Source organism: Gymnodraco acuticeps, unplaced genomic scaffold, assembly GCF_902827175.1.
Source record: "Gymnodraco acuticeps unplaced genomic scaffold, fGymAcu1.1, whole genome shotgun sequence".
Classification (NCBI taxonomy): domain Eukaryota; kingdom Metazoa; phylum Chordata; class Actinopteri; order Perciformes; family Bathydraconidae; genus Gymnodraco; species Gymnodraco acuticeps.
The window spans coordinates 1113315-1129671 of NW_022990526.1; the positions used below are offsets into that span (position 1 = coordinate 1113315).

The window sequence follows — 16357 nt, forward strand, 5'->3', positions numbered from 1 at the left end:
CTTCGTCTCTCTCCATTTCCCGCCGTCTCTCTTCGGTTCCCGCCGTCCCTCTTCGTCTCTTTTCGTCTTGCTTCGTATCACTCCGTTTACCTGATTACCTCACCCTGGTAAATACATCCTGTTGAGCAGGATCTACAGTTTCCAGTATTTTCCGTTTTGTAAAATGATAAAATACGGCGAAGATATTAAAATATGTGCTTCCATTTTTTATACTTTTGAAATATATTTGTATAACTGTAGTACTGAATAATTGATACCCTAACTAAGCCAGTCACACCATTGTCTAACAGGATAAAACAATACATTGCTGCCATTGTGGACTGACATGGATAACATCGCAACCCCACTGATTGGTGGAGGATACAACCCAGGGTGTTAATTCTACTTCTTTGTTTATTAAGAGTTATTACTGTAACTGTGTTAGTCCACACTCAGCGGTATTTTCTTGAAAATGGTCCGTTTTCAAGTATTGATTTGAGCTTCAGTGACTGACTTTTGGAGAAATGCTTCCACATACACAACCCTTATTTAGATGGTTTGCACTTAACAACGATTACCTCTCTCTTTTAAGGCTGTTTCCATTTGGTAGAGATGGCCAACATTCACTACTAATTGTTTATTTCTGATTTATTTTCTTTCTCACACCCTCAACAGACGAGCACTTTACATTGAATAGCTTTACAGACACACTTACATTTAAAACCGAATCTCAAGAGCTTTTATTCTGACCCTGTTCCTTCCCTGATTTAATCTTCCCCTGTTATTGCGTTTTTCTCTTTTATCGTTTGCCATTGAAGCAGGATCAAAGTTGGGCATATCATTTGCAATATGTTCATAAAGTGCTGAATAAGTTTGATGAAAAGTAAAGATAAAACAAACAAAAAAAAACAGATACTGCCTTCTACACTGCAGCCTTAATTAGAGATATGCTAGCCCCTATTCTCCCGTTCATTTCCCTCCATGCTTTTATTTCTCTCATCTTTTCTCAAGGTTGTTCTGTTTGTTAGTTATTGCTTGCTCCGGCGCATTAGAACGAGTTATTTTTGTTCTTGCTTCACATCGCTGTGTGTGTGTGTGTGTGTGTGTGTGTGTGTGTGTGTGTGTGTGTGTGTGTGTGTGTGTGTGTGTGTGTGTGTGTGTGTGTGTGTGTGTGTGTGTGTGTGTGTGTGTGTGTGTGTGTGTGTGTGTGTGTGTGTGTGTGTGTGTGTGTGTGTGTGTGTGTGTGTGTGTGTGTGTGTGTGTGTGTGTGTGTGTGTGTGTGTGTGTGTGTGTGTGTGTGTGTGTGTGTGTGTGTGTGTGTGTGTGTGTGTGTGTGTGTGTGTGTGTGTGTGTGTGTGTGTGTGTGTGTGTGTGTGTGTGTGTGTGTGTGTGTGTGTGTGTGTGTGTGTGTGTGTGTGATATACAGTACTCACATTTATCAGGCTCCAAACTGTAGGTTGTAACATGGGCTGATATTAGATAGTTATCAGTCTTTGTAAATACGTAGCATTTGTCAGTATGTTAGACTCTGAAGAACTATTTCACACATTGAATCTATTTGATATGGCTTTGAAGCCCTAATGAAAATGAAGACATTCTTGTAAACACCATAAAATATATGTTTATAAAATTATACAACCTTTGAAGCATCCTAAAGGCCTGAAAATAAGCATTGCAATATGGAATAATAATAATTCTTAATAGGTTCCTAGCACTTTGTGCTCGGGCCCTAATAAATGCTTTTGTATATTTCTATTAGATGCGACTCTTTAGCGTTTCTGTTATTATTAACTGCTGCTTTAGTTGTTCTGACTGCTAAAATCCTCTGTTCCTCATTTTAAAGCCGATATTCCGTGGGGTCGGGGGGCTCGGATCCTTGTCACCTTTTTCATACCTGATGAGTTTGCATCCTGTTGACACCTTTATTTCCCCCAAGGTGGAAAAGGAAAAGTAAGAAGAAGATGGAGAATAAGAGAAGCGCATTGTAGACAGATACAGACGGAAGGAAGGAAGAAAAAGTTGCGTGCAGAAGAAGATTCATATTCCTGCCAATGGAGCAAACCGCTATTGATCTATTATCCACACAGCAAACGCCTCCTTCACTTCAAAGAGCGGGACTCAGTGTGTTTGTGAGCGAGGTGAAAGAAGAATGTGTTTATGACAGTTTGGCTGATTAAGGTGCCGGCAGTAAGGAGGAAGTTTAGAAAGAAAGAGTGGGAGATAAAATGATTGATGGCAGATCTGAACGGAGAGATAAATGACAGGAGGAATATCAGATTGCAACAACAAAAAACAGAAGAACAATAAAGCAGGTGATTAGTGTAGAGAGTGGGGGGGTGGAGATGAGAGGATGTGATATCTTGAGACGCTGCTGAAGTGATGACTGTATGTAAATGGTGCTCTGGTGGAGTTGTCGTGAAGTCGTCGATCACGCAGACGCAGCCGTATCGCTGCTCTACATCTGCAGCTGGATATTGCGTTTCATCTGCTTTCTGCTCCCGTTATATTTCTCCTCATCTTCCTCTCCGTCTTATCGTTATCTTGTCTTTCACACACTTTTTTATCCTCCAGACTTTCTGCCAGTGAAATCCTCCAATGAGTTTCGGTTTAACCCACTTTTTGAACATATTTTGGAGTAGGTCTATAAAGACAACTCGGCACAGTCGTCTGCGTTTGGTTAAAGCGTACTTGTTTGAGTATCAAATGACCAACATCCTGCAGGCTTCAAAGAGGGATTGACACACCATGGCAGCTGTGGTCACTTGTATTTATGGTGTTTCCATTGGACACTAACAGAGACCATTTTTCACCTGTTGCGGGGGACAAAAGTGTCATGATATCCCCTGAAAGATCTCGTCCTTCTGCTCAGTTTGTTTGACTCAGATATCAGAGCAGATGCTTGTGTTGTTTGGTGTGTAAACCTGGAGCACGTTTTAGTCATGTTAGTTTGACCATTGTTCATCCACTGAATGAATCTGGTTTATACCCAGGTCTGGTCTACCCAGTATAAAAGGATGTAGCTGTTATTTAATTACAGTTATCTGATCAGAGAATTATCAGAATGGCTCATAACCATTCCGGCTTTTGAAAAGTCTGAATTCATGCTTTGCAGGACAATAATCACACTACTTCAAAATGTTGTGCTGAATTAAGTTTGGCAGTGATGTTACAGTTTATACACAGAATCTAGACTGTATCAATCAACTGTCTAACTTAAACTTATATACCCTCCGTGGCAGCGTATCAGTGGACAGTAAAGATATGTGTTGCTGTCTGGGAAGTATTGGTATTTTTAACTAATGAAGCAAATGGCAGCATTTAGCTCCAGAAAAGCCAGCCGTAGTTTGTGTGAAATCTTCGTTCTGCTGCATTGTATCAACACTTCTCACATCCTCAATGCAATCATTTGTTATTTTTGCTTTTCAGTGACCAATGGGAGTTATTCTTACATGGACGATGACGAGGATGCAGAGCTGTACGGTCATGAAACAGAGTTCAGCAGCTCCACCCAACACTCCTATCTGCACGAGAGGTGTGTGGTTGTCAATGACTTTTCTTATAAAGTAGCTAAACAGAGTGTTTTACATATGAATGAAATGATTGACTAGAACAACATTTGTCATCTAAAGTCTTCCCCTTTGGTCTCAGCCGTTTATGTTAATATGTATTGACTCTTTTCATCAACACTATCTTCTATACTGACTACTCAAAATGAGTCTAGTTTTGTAATTACAATGACAAGGTGTGTTTATTTTTGCACTAAATGTGATTGTTAAAACACTTGTGTTAAATATAAATGTCAAACATTTGTTATTTGTGGTTTTAAATGTTATATTATAGCCCATCAACCACTGATGCTGGATTAGCATTCTGTTTTGCATTTCTTCTGCCTGAGGGTCACACAAAATGAATTCATTTCGAAGATAACATCAACTAAGTTCTAAATTAAAAAGATAGTCACCACTAACACGCCTTAAGGGTGGAGAAAACAAGTCTGTAAATAATGTAATTTCCACAATAAACAACCATCTACCTACAGCTTTTTCTGTAGTGACTGTCTAATTATTTGTTTCCAGGGAAAACTCTCACAGCTCCAGCCAGGCTCAGCCCCAGTCTCCCCCCCAGAACCAGATCCAGATCCAGCAGCAGTACCAGCACGTGAAAGCCTCCAAGAGCATGGACCTGGGTACGACTCAGAACCAGCAGCACTCTGGTGGGGTGATTTATCTCAGTTGATCTGCTCTGCATGGTGGCTGCATGCATCCCAGCCTCACAGAAAGTCCTGCTGATGCATGGCTGCTGCACGGACGGCATGCTCCTCCAAGCCACATGCAGACTGTAAACACTCACTGACAGCTACACATGCGAGGGGCAACACTTTACGTATGTTGCATGGAGAGACACAGTGATGCTCTGTGAACCCCTGAGCTCCAGTGGCTGGAGAACATGGGGTCAGAGAAGTCTCAATATAAACAAATGCACATAGAATGAATATTTATTTTTGGGTTTCCGCGTTCAACGTTTTGTACAAAAGTATAATGGCATCCGAATATATGTTTTTATCAAATAAGTTACATATATAAATACTTATATTTGTGCATATGTTTTACATTCATTTAAACCAATAAGTATTTCGTATATAGTTTATTTATTTAGATATTTTTGCGAAACCTTTTTTTTAGATTCATACTGTATTGAACACAACATATTAGTTTGTACATTAATGCATATTTTAGTTGATAGGGACATTTATATTTAAATCCCAAATAAGTATTTTGTATATTAAGACTGATTTGATCTCATTAGAAGACCACTCTGATCTTTCTGTAGGAACATCAAGCCGTGACACTTTTTGTTATCTATAACTGCAGTTATATAGCAACTCCGTCTCTTTCAACTATTTTTTTGTTTATCTAAAAGAAAAGAAAAACATGTCTCCGTTTGCGTCACAGGACTTTAATTCAGCTTCATTGTTATCTGTTATTTATTCATGCATACAGAAAAAAAGAGGAATTCTAAGACCTCTGTTATTCCGCTCTCCACGTCAGCTTTGTCACCTGTTGCTCTCTGATTACCGAGGCGAGGGTTCACTGACATTTCAGTAATTGTTTAAAAGTCAACTTTAGAAATGTGCCTATGTCTGTGCTCATGCATACATCTGTGTAATATGGAGTGGATGGTGCACCACAACAAAAGCTTATTGTTTCAAATGTCACTTCCATCAGTCCTCCTCCTCCAGCCGGTTCCGCTGCGAGTGTGTGTGTGTGTTTGTGTCAGAGAGAAAATGAGACAAAAGAGCAGAAGTTAAGTGGCAAAGACATCCATTTCTACATTAATGACACACTGATGGTATGTACATCATCCCCTTTGTATGCTAAACACTTGATCGTCAGTAAATGTGTCACAAACAAATATGGATTGAATTCATGATTGCTTGAATGGCATGACGTGTTGTATTGCCGAAGCGTTGCGAGAAACACCATTTCTTGAGGCTAAGATTTTGGTTTGTATCCAGTTATTGTTTTGAGGGGAGGACCTTACATCTTTGGGGATAAACCTTTCGACTTTATCCTAAAGACCTATCAGATCCCCCTCTGCTTGGTTTATAATCCCAGCCTGCACTCTGACTGTATACAGTTCAGGAGAACAGATCCTTTACAAACAAGACAAGAATGCTGCAGCTAGGAGGGTGATTGAAACTTAGATGAAACAAAACATGGCAATCTCAGTTTATTTTTTAAAAGGATAGCTTGTTAATTGTGATAGTGTTGTTACGGACGATCTGGAAACCATGCAGTGCTCTGTGGGGACCCTACATTGCTAATCTGACATGTTTTTATATTTAAAGTAAAGAAAATTACAGAAAAAGCTGTTTCTATCCTCTCTAATATAAATACATTGTATGCCTTTTATTGTTATAAGGACAATCATTGCATTTTGGACTGACAAACAAAACATTTAAAGACATTATTTTGGACTTTGAGAATCCAGGATGAAGATCGTTTCCTATTGATTATAGACAAACATTTGAATCCTATATTTGAACAATGTCATAAGAAAGTAATAATTTGTTGCAGCCCTTATGGGACCTCTTTATGTTCAATGTTTAGACTTAACTCAAGTACTGCTTGAATGACCACAGGATATTCACCATTGGTATGTTGCTACTGAGGTGATCAAGTAAGCTACCTTTAGCATCAATTAGCAAGTGGTTCTTTGTCAGCATACTTCCCTCTGCGTATGGAACCATATGCAAATCAGATTTGGCTCATTAGTAATGTAGGGCAATACAAATTAAAATCATATCTGCGACACATGTGGTATACACATGACATTCCTGTCCTGTGCATTTCCTGAGTAACATGTTTTTTAAATACCTACACAGAGATACACCCATCAAGGTCAAATAGTCTGTTTCTTGTGCCATTGTAGTGGGTTTCAGAATGTGAAGTTGGACAGGTACAAATAAGTGGAATAATTATTTAAAATATGCTTTGAACTGCTTTACATTTTTTTCCATTCTCATATTCTTTAATCTTATTATATGTCACCTTCGATAAGGGAGTGCTGTATAATTACTGCATGAGATCATTTCAGCAGAATGTAGTAACATTTACACAGTATGTGTGCGTGTGCGTGTGCATGTGCATGCGTGTGTAAAAAAAAAGAAGAGAAACAGAAAGCATTGTCAGCATTTCATTTGTGGGTCGGTTACATAATTTCATTTTTTATTCAATTCGTCCTGATTTAATTTCTAGCCCAATTAAACATTTATGACTAATTTATGATTGGTTCCAAATGAACTGCTTCCTGCTGTCCTTATTCCCTCCATCTTTGTTTCCTTTTCTCTCTCCCTGCCTCTACCAGTATTTGTCCATTCTTGCCTGTACGTTTTTAGTTTATATTCAGGTTCTTTCGCCGCAAATAGGAACAGTCACTTCTGTAACTCAGTTTTTAATGAATCTATATGTTTCATTTAATATGAACTGATATGTTCCCTTTTCTCTTTAATTACATCGTAGCAAATTACATGTTAGCGATCATGTCAGTTCAAACTTCATTGTTTTTTTGGAGAAAGTGACAGTCTTAGTGTGTGTAGCTCAGCCTAATAACAGGTCTGTGTGTGCGTCACACACGTGGCATCTGCAGCTCTATTGAAGTATAGTACACACACACACACACACACACACACACACACACACACACACACACACACACACACACACACACACACACACACACACACACACAGATCCACAAGCTACCGGGCATGTTGATTCACCGCAGACAGATGCCATCAGACACACACACGCAGCTAGAATTACACTTAAGGCTTGGTTTTCATTAGAGAAGTATTTGCTGGAAGAAGCCATGTTACTTCTTGGTGTGTGTGTGTGTGTGTGTGTGTGTGTGTGTGTGTGTGTGTGTGTGTGTGTGTGTGTGTGTGTGTGTGTGTGTGTGTGTGTGTGTGTGTGTGTGTGTGTGTGTGTGTGTGTGTGTGTGTGTGTGTGTGTGTGTGTGTGTGTGTGTGTGTGTGTGTGTGGTGTGTGGTGTGTGTGTGTGTGTGTGTGTGTGTGTGTGTGTGTGTGTGTGTGTGTGTGTGTGTGTGTGTGTGTGTGTGTGTGTGTGTGTGTGTGTGTGTGTGTGTGTGTGTGTGTGTGTGTGTGTGTGTGTGTGTGTGTGTGTGGCCTAGCATTACTATACTTGTGGGGACCTAAATCTGTTCACACAGTCACATGTGGGGACTCGCTGCCCTTATGGGGACAAATTGGAGGTCTCCATAAGGGGAATCATGAATTTTAAGGTGAAGACTTGGCTAGGATTAGGGTAAGGTTAAGGGTTAGGGTTAGGCATGTGTTGGTTATGGTTAAGGTTAGGATAAGTCTCCAGGAAATGCATGTAAGTCAATGTAATGTCCCCTGAAGTGATGTATACATGGTGTGTGTGTGTGTGTGTGTGTGTGTGTGTGTGTGTGTGTGTGTGTGTGTGTGTGTGTGTGTGTGTGTGTGTGTGTGTGTGTGTGTGTGTGTGTGTGTGTGTGTGTGTGTGTGTGTGTGTGTGATCATTACCAGTCAATGTGTTCCTTGTTGCCATTGGCTGTCGTTGTGGCTTTAGGAAGTAGGGAGGAAAGCAAAAAAAAGAAACTGGGGGAGAGGATAAAGTGAAAGGAGGATTAATAAAGATGATGGAGAGCATGGTGATCAAAGGAGGGAGGAGAACACTGCTGTGTAACTGAAGAAACAATGAAAACAGTGAGAAGATAAGTGAGGGTAAAGGGCAGAAGGTGAAAGGGATAGATGTAGGGTACGTGGCAACAAGAGAGGGAATGAAGAAGGGAGGGTGAATGACAAATGAAGTGAAAGAAAAGGGAGGAAGGGAAATGACTTCAGTAGCAGTGAAGCTGGATTCACATCACAGGCAAAAGATGATGCTACGCCGCTATCTGCTAAGTCTAGACAGAAGTATTGATAGAGAATGATGGAGAGAGAAGGACATGCTGAGGAGGAGTAATGCTCTTAAGTTTAAAGGTTTTATGGATATGTGGACAGCAGATTCACCTCTCGACAAGCTGGGGAAAATATATAAAAAATGTAGAAGTATTAACATGTGTTTCTTTTTTTTTCAGTGGCAGACGAGAGCAACGTCGGATCCCTGGTTGGATATACTGAAGGTAAGGCAAATACAAAGCAACTACACCTGCTCATAATCAATGTGATAGAGACACCGAGACACACTCAATTTATTCAAATTGGTGCATAAAACGCAATTGGGAAAAACGTAATTTAAAGTCGGCATAATATGGATGGAAAAGAGCAAAAGAAAGAAAAGTCCCAGACCTCAAAAACCCAAGAGAAATGGAAAAAGACCCAAACAAAATGGTTGCAATCGGCTGAAAGAGTTAGTTTAAAAATTATGTGAGAACACACAATACTTCTTCAATTCAGATCAAAACGGATCCAAAGAAAATGTGGATGCAATGAGCTGGAAAGATGTACACTTAAAAATGATCTGAAAACACACAAAGCACTTTTCAATTTGTTCCATACTTTTTAAAAGAAGAAAAACGGTATCCAAAGATGAAAGGGAAGTAACAGAGCAATAAAAGTAAAAGACAACACCAACAACGTGATAAGGAAAGTATGAAGCAGAAGCAAATAAAAATGGTGGCGAAAAAAGCTGAACTTGGGTACGTTTAAGAATGAAAGTAAGATTGTACACCGCCGACATTTCTTTAAGTGTGCTAGGCAGAATCTGAAGATGATAAGAGATAATGTGTGTTTTGTCTACTTGATAGCACACATCATTTGAGTTGCCCATCAGACTTGATTTGCTACTAAAATAAAAAAAATTATATATTTTTATTTGTTCTTTGAGCAATCTAAACAGCCCCTGCTGGTTCTCTGCCTCCCCCATCATCACTCTCTTTGAAGTCACTATTTACCATGTGTCCTCCTTTTTCCTTCCCCCTCTCCAGTTGCATTTACATGCCACTTGACTTTTCCTCGTGTATGCCTTCTCTTCTGTCTCCTATATATTTTAGCTCCTCTATACCTCACGTTAGATATCTCCTCAATTTGACATAAGTGCAAATGAAAATAATATCCTCGGAGGGACTTGAGAGAGAAGAGTAATGCAAACATATGGCCACTTCTTAAAGACACTGTAGTCAAGTTTGTTCTAAGGGTGCAAGAAACAAATGACATAGAATGCCAGATGGTCACCTGAGCCTGCACACACTTTTTAAAGATTGATGTCAAACTTTTACTGTTCTCTTTCCCTTGAAGTATCCCCCATGTCATTTGGAGCTATAGTACTTCAATGTAAGAGCACTCATTCCACTCCACATCTGTCTTACTGTCTGTTTTTTTTAAAACAACTTTATTGTTGTCAATCTCTGCAGCCTTTGTCCAAGTTCTGCTGTACATGGTGGTTTGACTTTTATGTACTGGGTCTATAACTATTCTAAAGGAACCAAGAAAGGCAATTTAAGGAGCATAAAATACAAGATACGGACAGAATGCGATGCAGAGTTCCGCATATTTTGAGCACCCTATAAAGCAAAAAAGACTTTCCTCTCGTAACAGCTGAAAAGATAGGAGAAACATCTAGTTTTTCCTTTTGAGTTTCTCATCTTGGCTTTGGAGCTTAAGTGTAACAGGAGTCCAAAGATGGTGCTGTATGAGCCAGACATTGGGACAGCAGTTAAATGTGTTCCTGACAAGATATAGTGATGTAAAAAGGAAGTAAGGGGAACTTCTTGCACGTCTTGGGAAAGAGGATTACTTCAGAGGGATTGACAGTAAACATGTAGCGGTAAGGCTTTGTGGAAAGAAAAAAGACAAGTACCGATAGTGTCATACACTCTGGTTGTATCTGCCAGTAGTTTCCAAAACAAAGCTTTTGCTTGCCAGCAACGTTAATCTGTTGATGTTCTGTCAGGTTTCATTGACTATTTAATCATTTGCACTGCCCTTTTAGCTGTGAGAAAACTGTAAAATAGAAAGACCTTGAGTAGCTATTAATTGGTTTAACATGACATTTGACTCCTCTATGCCTTTTCCTTGTGAGCATATTTACCTTAATTGACAGAACTCAGTGAATGGAAAGTATAAAGTTTGGGAAATACGACTGGTTATTAGAGATAAACAGTACAGTAAAGGTATCTAGCATATCCACAATAACTTGTAAGTGGTGCATTGGGCAAATATACATTATATATATTATATTTCCCTCTTTTTCCTGAAAATACTCACTCTAACACAAACAATTCCCAGTAAGTCAACACAAACGTTCCCAAAACCACTTTTTTGAAACAATCTGTCAGCATCCGATAAAGTTGCAGGAGAGAACCATGAAGTAAGAACAAATGCAGTATGCTGAGTCAACATATAGGTCTTGGGACTTTCCTTTAGACTTAAGTGCAAGACTTGGTCCCATCTCTGCATGTTACAGTTTTCCATCTTGTTCAGTTAATACTGCAGCTTTTGATAGTGTATATTAGAGGAATACAAGCCAAGGTAAGCTACGTGACTTTATGTTATAAAATGTGCTCTCTTTTATTGTGCTGAATTGTAGGGTACATCTTGTTGTTGTCTTTCTAGAAACTACTCCATCCTTTAAAAAAAAAAAAAAAAAGGTTTACCCCGTCCTGTGACTCTCTTCTATTGACTGAAGTCTTTTACAGGGCAACCTACATTTTAGATTGCAGTGATACCTGAACGTCGAAGTGAAAGCTGACTATTTTTCCTCTGTAAATCTCACCATATTTTCCAACCTTTTTAGTTTTTGAGTTGTCCCCAGCAGTATGCCTGTTGAATACCCGGTAAAGCCTTTCTGGGCCTTTTTTTCCTCGAGCCTACTCCCTGTACCTGTTGCTTGTCAACGTGTCTCCTGTTTTACTATGCCACAAAGCCCAGAGAGCTGTTAAAGAGAGTGTGTGCCTGGCAGGCGTGACAGTTCTTTCCAACCCACTTTCCTTTAGCTCTAATGTATTTTTTATAACTGACATACTTCCAATAACCCTGCGCTGAGACGTCAGCCAGCTGCATGGACTTTGGTGAGAGAGGGGCGGGGGCCTGGCAAGTGAGGACTTTAAAGACAATGACTTCTCGGAAATAAAATTGTTTTCACTTCCAGCAATGGTCTTTCCCTCCACACCCCAAGAAACCACAGTCACACACATGAAACTATTACGGTTATGGTAATGTTATGGTAATGGAAAGTCTCCATCATCCTGTGGAAAATGTGAACCTCGGAAGATTTCATATTATATTATAATTTTGTAGAATCTCAGATGCAAAGTAATGGAAATGGGAGACATTATTAATGTGTGTGTGTGTGTGTGTGTGTGTGTGTGTGTGTGTGTGTGTGTGTGTGTGTGTGTGGTGTGTGTGTGTGTGTGTGTGTGTGTGTGTGTGTGTGTGTGTGTGTGTGTGTGTGTGTGTGTGTGTGTGTGTGTGTGTGTGTGTGTGTGTGTGTGTGTGTGTGTGTGTGTGTGTGTGTGTGTGTGTGTGTGTGTGTGTGTGTGTGTGTGTGTGTGTGTGTGTGTGTGTGTGTGTGTGTGTGTGTGTGTGTGTGTGTGAACCTTCCGTGAAAGCGAGCGGGTGTATGTGTCTGAGTGGTTTTTTTGTGACTAAATGCATTTCCCGTGTGTGGATGCTGCAGCTGATCACATTTTTGAATCTCTCTCCGGTGGTCAGACAAGCATGACGTCTTTGTGGTAGCACAAATAAGTAGGAGCTAAAATCATTCCAGTAATAAATCAAATCCGCTGTGGAAGAGGAACCACGTGAAACAGTAACAGAAGGGATGCTTCAAGAATACATTCTAATTACAAATCATTCAAGTCACTGTCATAATATACCGTACAGCTTTACAGACATGAACAGTGTAATGGTCAAAAGGAACATATCAGTTCATATCTTTATTAAGTGGAGATACTTATTCTCTCCTCAAGCTACTTTAAATAGGACAGTCAAACGCACACTGCTGACGAGGCATTAAACAAACGGTTGCAGCTGTGTTTCTTTCAACACATTTTCCTTTGGTGATGGGGACTGCCTGGAGCGGTGTGTGTGTGTGTGTGTGTGTGTGTGTGTGTGTGTGTGTGTGTGTGTGTGTGTGTGTGTGTGTGTGTGTGTGTGTGTGTGTGTGTGTGTGTGTGTGTGTGTGTGTGTGTGTGTGTGTGTGTGTGTGTGTGTGTGTGTGTGTGTGTGTGTGTGTGTGTGTGTGTGTGTGTGTGTGTGTGTGTGTGTGTGTGTGTGTGTGTGTGTGTGTGTGTGTGTGTGGTGTGTGTGTGTGTGTGTGTGTGTGTGTGTGTGTGTGTGTGTGTGTGTGTGTGTGTGTGTGTGTGTGTGGTCCCAGAATATGAAATTAAATAAATTGTATGAAATTAATGAGGGAACAAAAGGAGAGGGAGGGGGCGGAGCTCCAACAAGCTGTTTAGGACAGAGAGTGAATACCGGTGAATACACATACTGTACAGAGATGCTGTATGAGAAACCAATGTGAGTTTGGAAAATTGCACAATATAAATCTATTCTAGTATACCTCAACAATTGAATTATGATCAGTGGAAATGGCCATGACATGGTACCTTTAACTTTGCCAGGAAAACATTTAAGATTTTCCAGAATTATTCTTATATGTCTATCGCTGAGGACACTCCCCCATGCACAAGCGCAAATCAACAGTGTTTATTTAAGCAAACAGGTGTTAGAAAAATCATCAACAACCAAATTATAGTTATTTGTTTTAATGTCTTTCTATTGCCTTATTGTGGTTCCCGCCAACCCACCGCCATCTCTCTCTCGCTCTCTTGCTCTCTCGCTCTCTTTCTTTCTTGCCAACGCCATTCAGGCTTAGAGGCTGACAAACAGGCTGAGGAGCTTAGAATGAAAACCATCGCTCTAAAAATGCATATGTGTGTCAGGGGATCGTGTGATGCTGAGGCAAGCTGGTGCAGTCCATTGTCTGAATCTCTCCCCGGTGGAACTTTGACTTTGACTACGACAATCACACACTGTCAAGACTCTGCCAAAACTGCGTCTTTAGAGAGCCTCATCTGTCTCTACCCCCCCTCCCACATCTCTGTTATTGTCTCCATTTTCTTTCATCTTTTCTCTCCTTTTTTCTATTTCCCTTTTTCTTTGTTTCCTGGTGTTGCAGATGTTGTTGTGGATTTAACCTGAAGCCACCTTGGTAGGCTGATGTGAATTGACGGATTAATTTGTCAGATATATACCAGGACACGTGCATGCATGTGTGCTAATCAATAATATATGTTAGCTCTTCGCAACATGTTCTTCAATGCAAAAGTCAAAAAGCTGAACTAAACAATCCCTTCTTCCCAATCGTTGTTACCATTACTCTTCACATTGCCTAAAGTTGTGCCCGATTGATCTTTAATATATTTTGCTGGTGCATGTGTTTTTTCTGTTTAAGGTATCTGTCTGATGTGTTTAGCACACATTGACGTTTCTTTGTCTTTGTGCGGACTCTTGGCTGCCTCTCTTATATATTGAATACCCTTTGACCCCTCTCCATCTCCCGCAGTAAGCCAATAAAGGTGAGCGGTAATCAGGAGATGGCCTGGGTTGTCGTTTCCCGCTGGTACAGCCATTCATCTCAATCAGGCTCCACACACTGATCACTGACATGTACTGTACTGTATGATGCTCGAGAGAAACGGGAGAACAGAAAGTGAAGCCATTTGTCTCTGTCCTGGACTAATCAGTTACACTCTCATTGATGGATTCATTTTGGATGAGTTTCATGTGTTCGTTGGAGAGTGTGTGCTCTCTTGTTTACATGATAGATACTGTCCCATGTAACTCTTGTTGTTGCTATTCAGTGCAGCAGCACCTGCATTCAACTCAGTGGGAATCAGTTAGTAATGACATGAGGCTGAAAATGATGTCACATACTGTTTATGATGCACATTCAATTATTATGGAGCCCCATGGGATAGCAACACCTCATTTCATCTGCTTGGGAATTGAAACACAGAGATATTATATGCTAGGAGTTGTTGCTTACAAGAAGGATCCTCCATCTACAACCTAGGATATGTTATATCAGATACACACTCACGCATTCAGTACTTCCCCATCTCATAAATGTACAAATGTTGAAGAAGGCCCAAAGGCATCTAATCACATACACAAGAAAACGATTTAGGAGACATGTCAACGCTTTTATGATGTTTCTCTTTAACTATACGTGCTGTGAAACAATCAGAATGCATACAAAGAATGGTTCATTATTCAAAGGTTTTATTGTCATGTGCACAAAAGCTACGGTGTATAGTTGGGAAATAAAAATCTTTAGTCTGGGACCCTGCCAACAGCGCAACATACAATATACTTAAGACATAAATAACAAAGAAATAAGGAAGTAAATTAGAGCAATACAAATAGTGCAATTGATACAATGGAGCAAGTAAAATGCATGAAATAAGTCAACTATGTAAGATAGAATTAGAATAAATATCGTATACAGAAGTGATACATGTGTGATGCCCCTGTGGGTTCATCTGGAGAGGGTGTGGCTGTGCTGTGTCCAGCCTTGATTGCAGTAACTCAGGGCACCTGGGTCTGGTGCCCTGCCTCTCTACTCCTCCCTGCTCTCCCCTGCAGGTTCTGTTGAGTATGCTATTTGCTACTTCAGTTGCTTTACTTTGTGCACCTCAACCTCCTCACACATACACGTCCATGCAACCCTCACCCTGCATTTACACTACTGATACCACTGACGTCCACACCTCATGCTTTACTCACTTTGCACTTAATTCATTTAAATTATTTGCTTAAATAAACATATTTTATTAACCGTTGATATGGTGTGTCTCCTCTTTGTTGTGGCCTTTTGTGCCAGGTCATAGCATATGCATAGGTGGATATGTGATGGTTCCACAATGCTGTTTCCATTAGACATTGACCTTTTACAGCTCTCATGTTGCGTTTTTATGAAACTCCGGATTTTATTTTACGGTGGAACGTCCATTGACGGTACAAGAAGCAACGTCCGATTTTCCCCTTGCTGAAAATAATTGAGAAGCATGGGTGTGTACAATCTAGAAGAATAAAGCAAAAAGGAAGTTGCGTCTCCTTATGATAGCTTCTAAATGTGCCTTGGTGTGCTGGAAGTTGCTGCTGTTGTTGAATCTGCTGGCTCTGCTGCCGCAGCCTGCTGCCAAAGCCGCTCCTTGGTGTAATTTTGACTTTCAAAGTAGCCCATTGCCTTCCTGCCAAAAACATAGCCTTGGGATAGCTTGGCATTTCTCTCTCTCTTTGTGTTTTGTTTTAATTTTTTATTTCTCACTTAAGTATCTCCCCCCTTTTCCCTCTCCCCCTCTCTTTCTCTAGTTGTCACTCCCATCCTCTCCCTTTCACTCGCTCAATATCTTTGTTTTGTCGTTCTATAGCAGGGGTGGGGAACCTTTTTCCTCTCAAGGGCCATTTCAATGTTTTCAGCATCCTCTGAGGGCCGTACAAATTATTGACCTCTGCTTAAAAATACTAAAATCACAGCCCACTCATTTCACCTTTCTTTCATGCTGTGCAAAGAAAAAGCAACCTCTTAATCCAGATATCTTACCATGACTCGCGCATGCATGCACGTGCACGGTTGTGGCATGACCACCAAAATAGAAAGATTTGGACACAAGATGTGTTCAAATTTATTTAGTTTCCTATCCATGTGGACATGATTTAAGTGGGGGGGTACCTAACCTCCTCTAGGGGGGTCCGGGGGGCATGCTCCCCCGGGAAGATTTGTTTTTAAATGTTGAAGTTAAAAGCATCAATCTGGTGCACTTTGAGAGCAACATTAGGAGATCTATGGAAACATCTCTCAACACCCATATGAAACAGAACTG

At 40.4% G+C, this 16357-nt stretch overlaps 1 protein-coding gene across 1 annotated transcript in view; it reads left to right on the plus strand.

Annotated features, from left to right (window-relative positions):
- LOC117553355 (partitioning defective 3 homolog B-like) overlaps nt 1-16357 on the plus strand; it is a 268259-nt gene that overhangs the window by 124307 nt on the left and 127595 nt on the right. Inside the window, 3 exon segments of the mRNA XM_034227236.1 lie at nt 3406-3511; nt 4056-4192; nt 8606-8650. Of these exon segments, the coding sequence (XP_034083127.1) occupies nt 3406-3511; nt 4056-4192; nt 8606-8650 (288 nt within the window).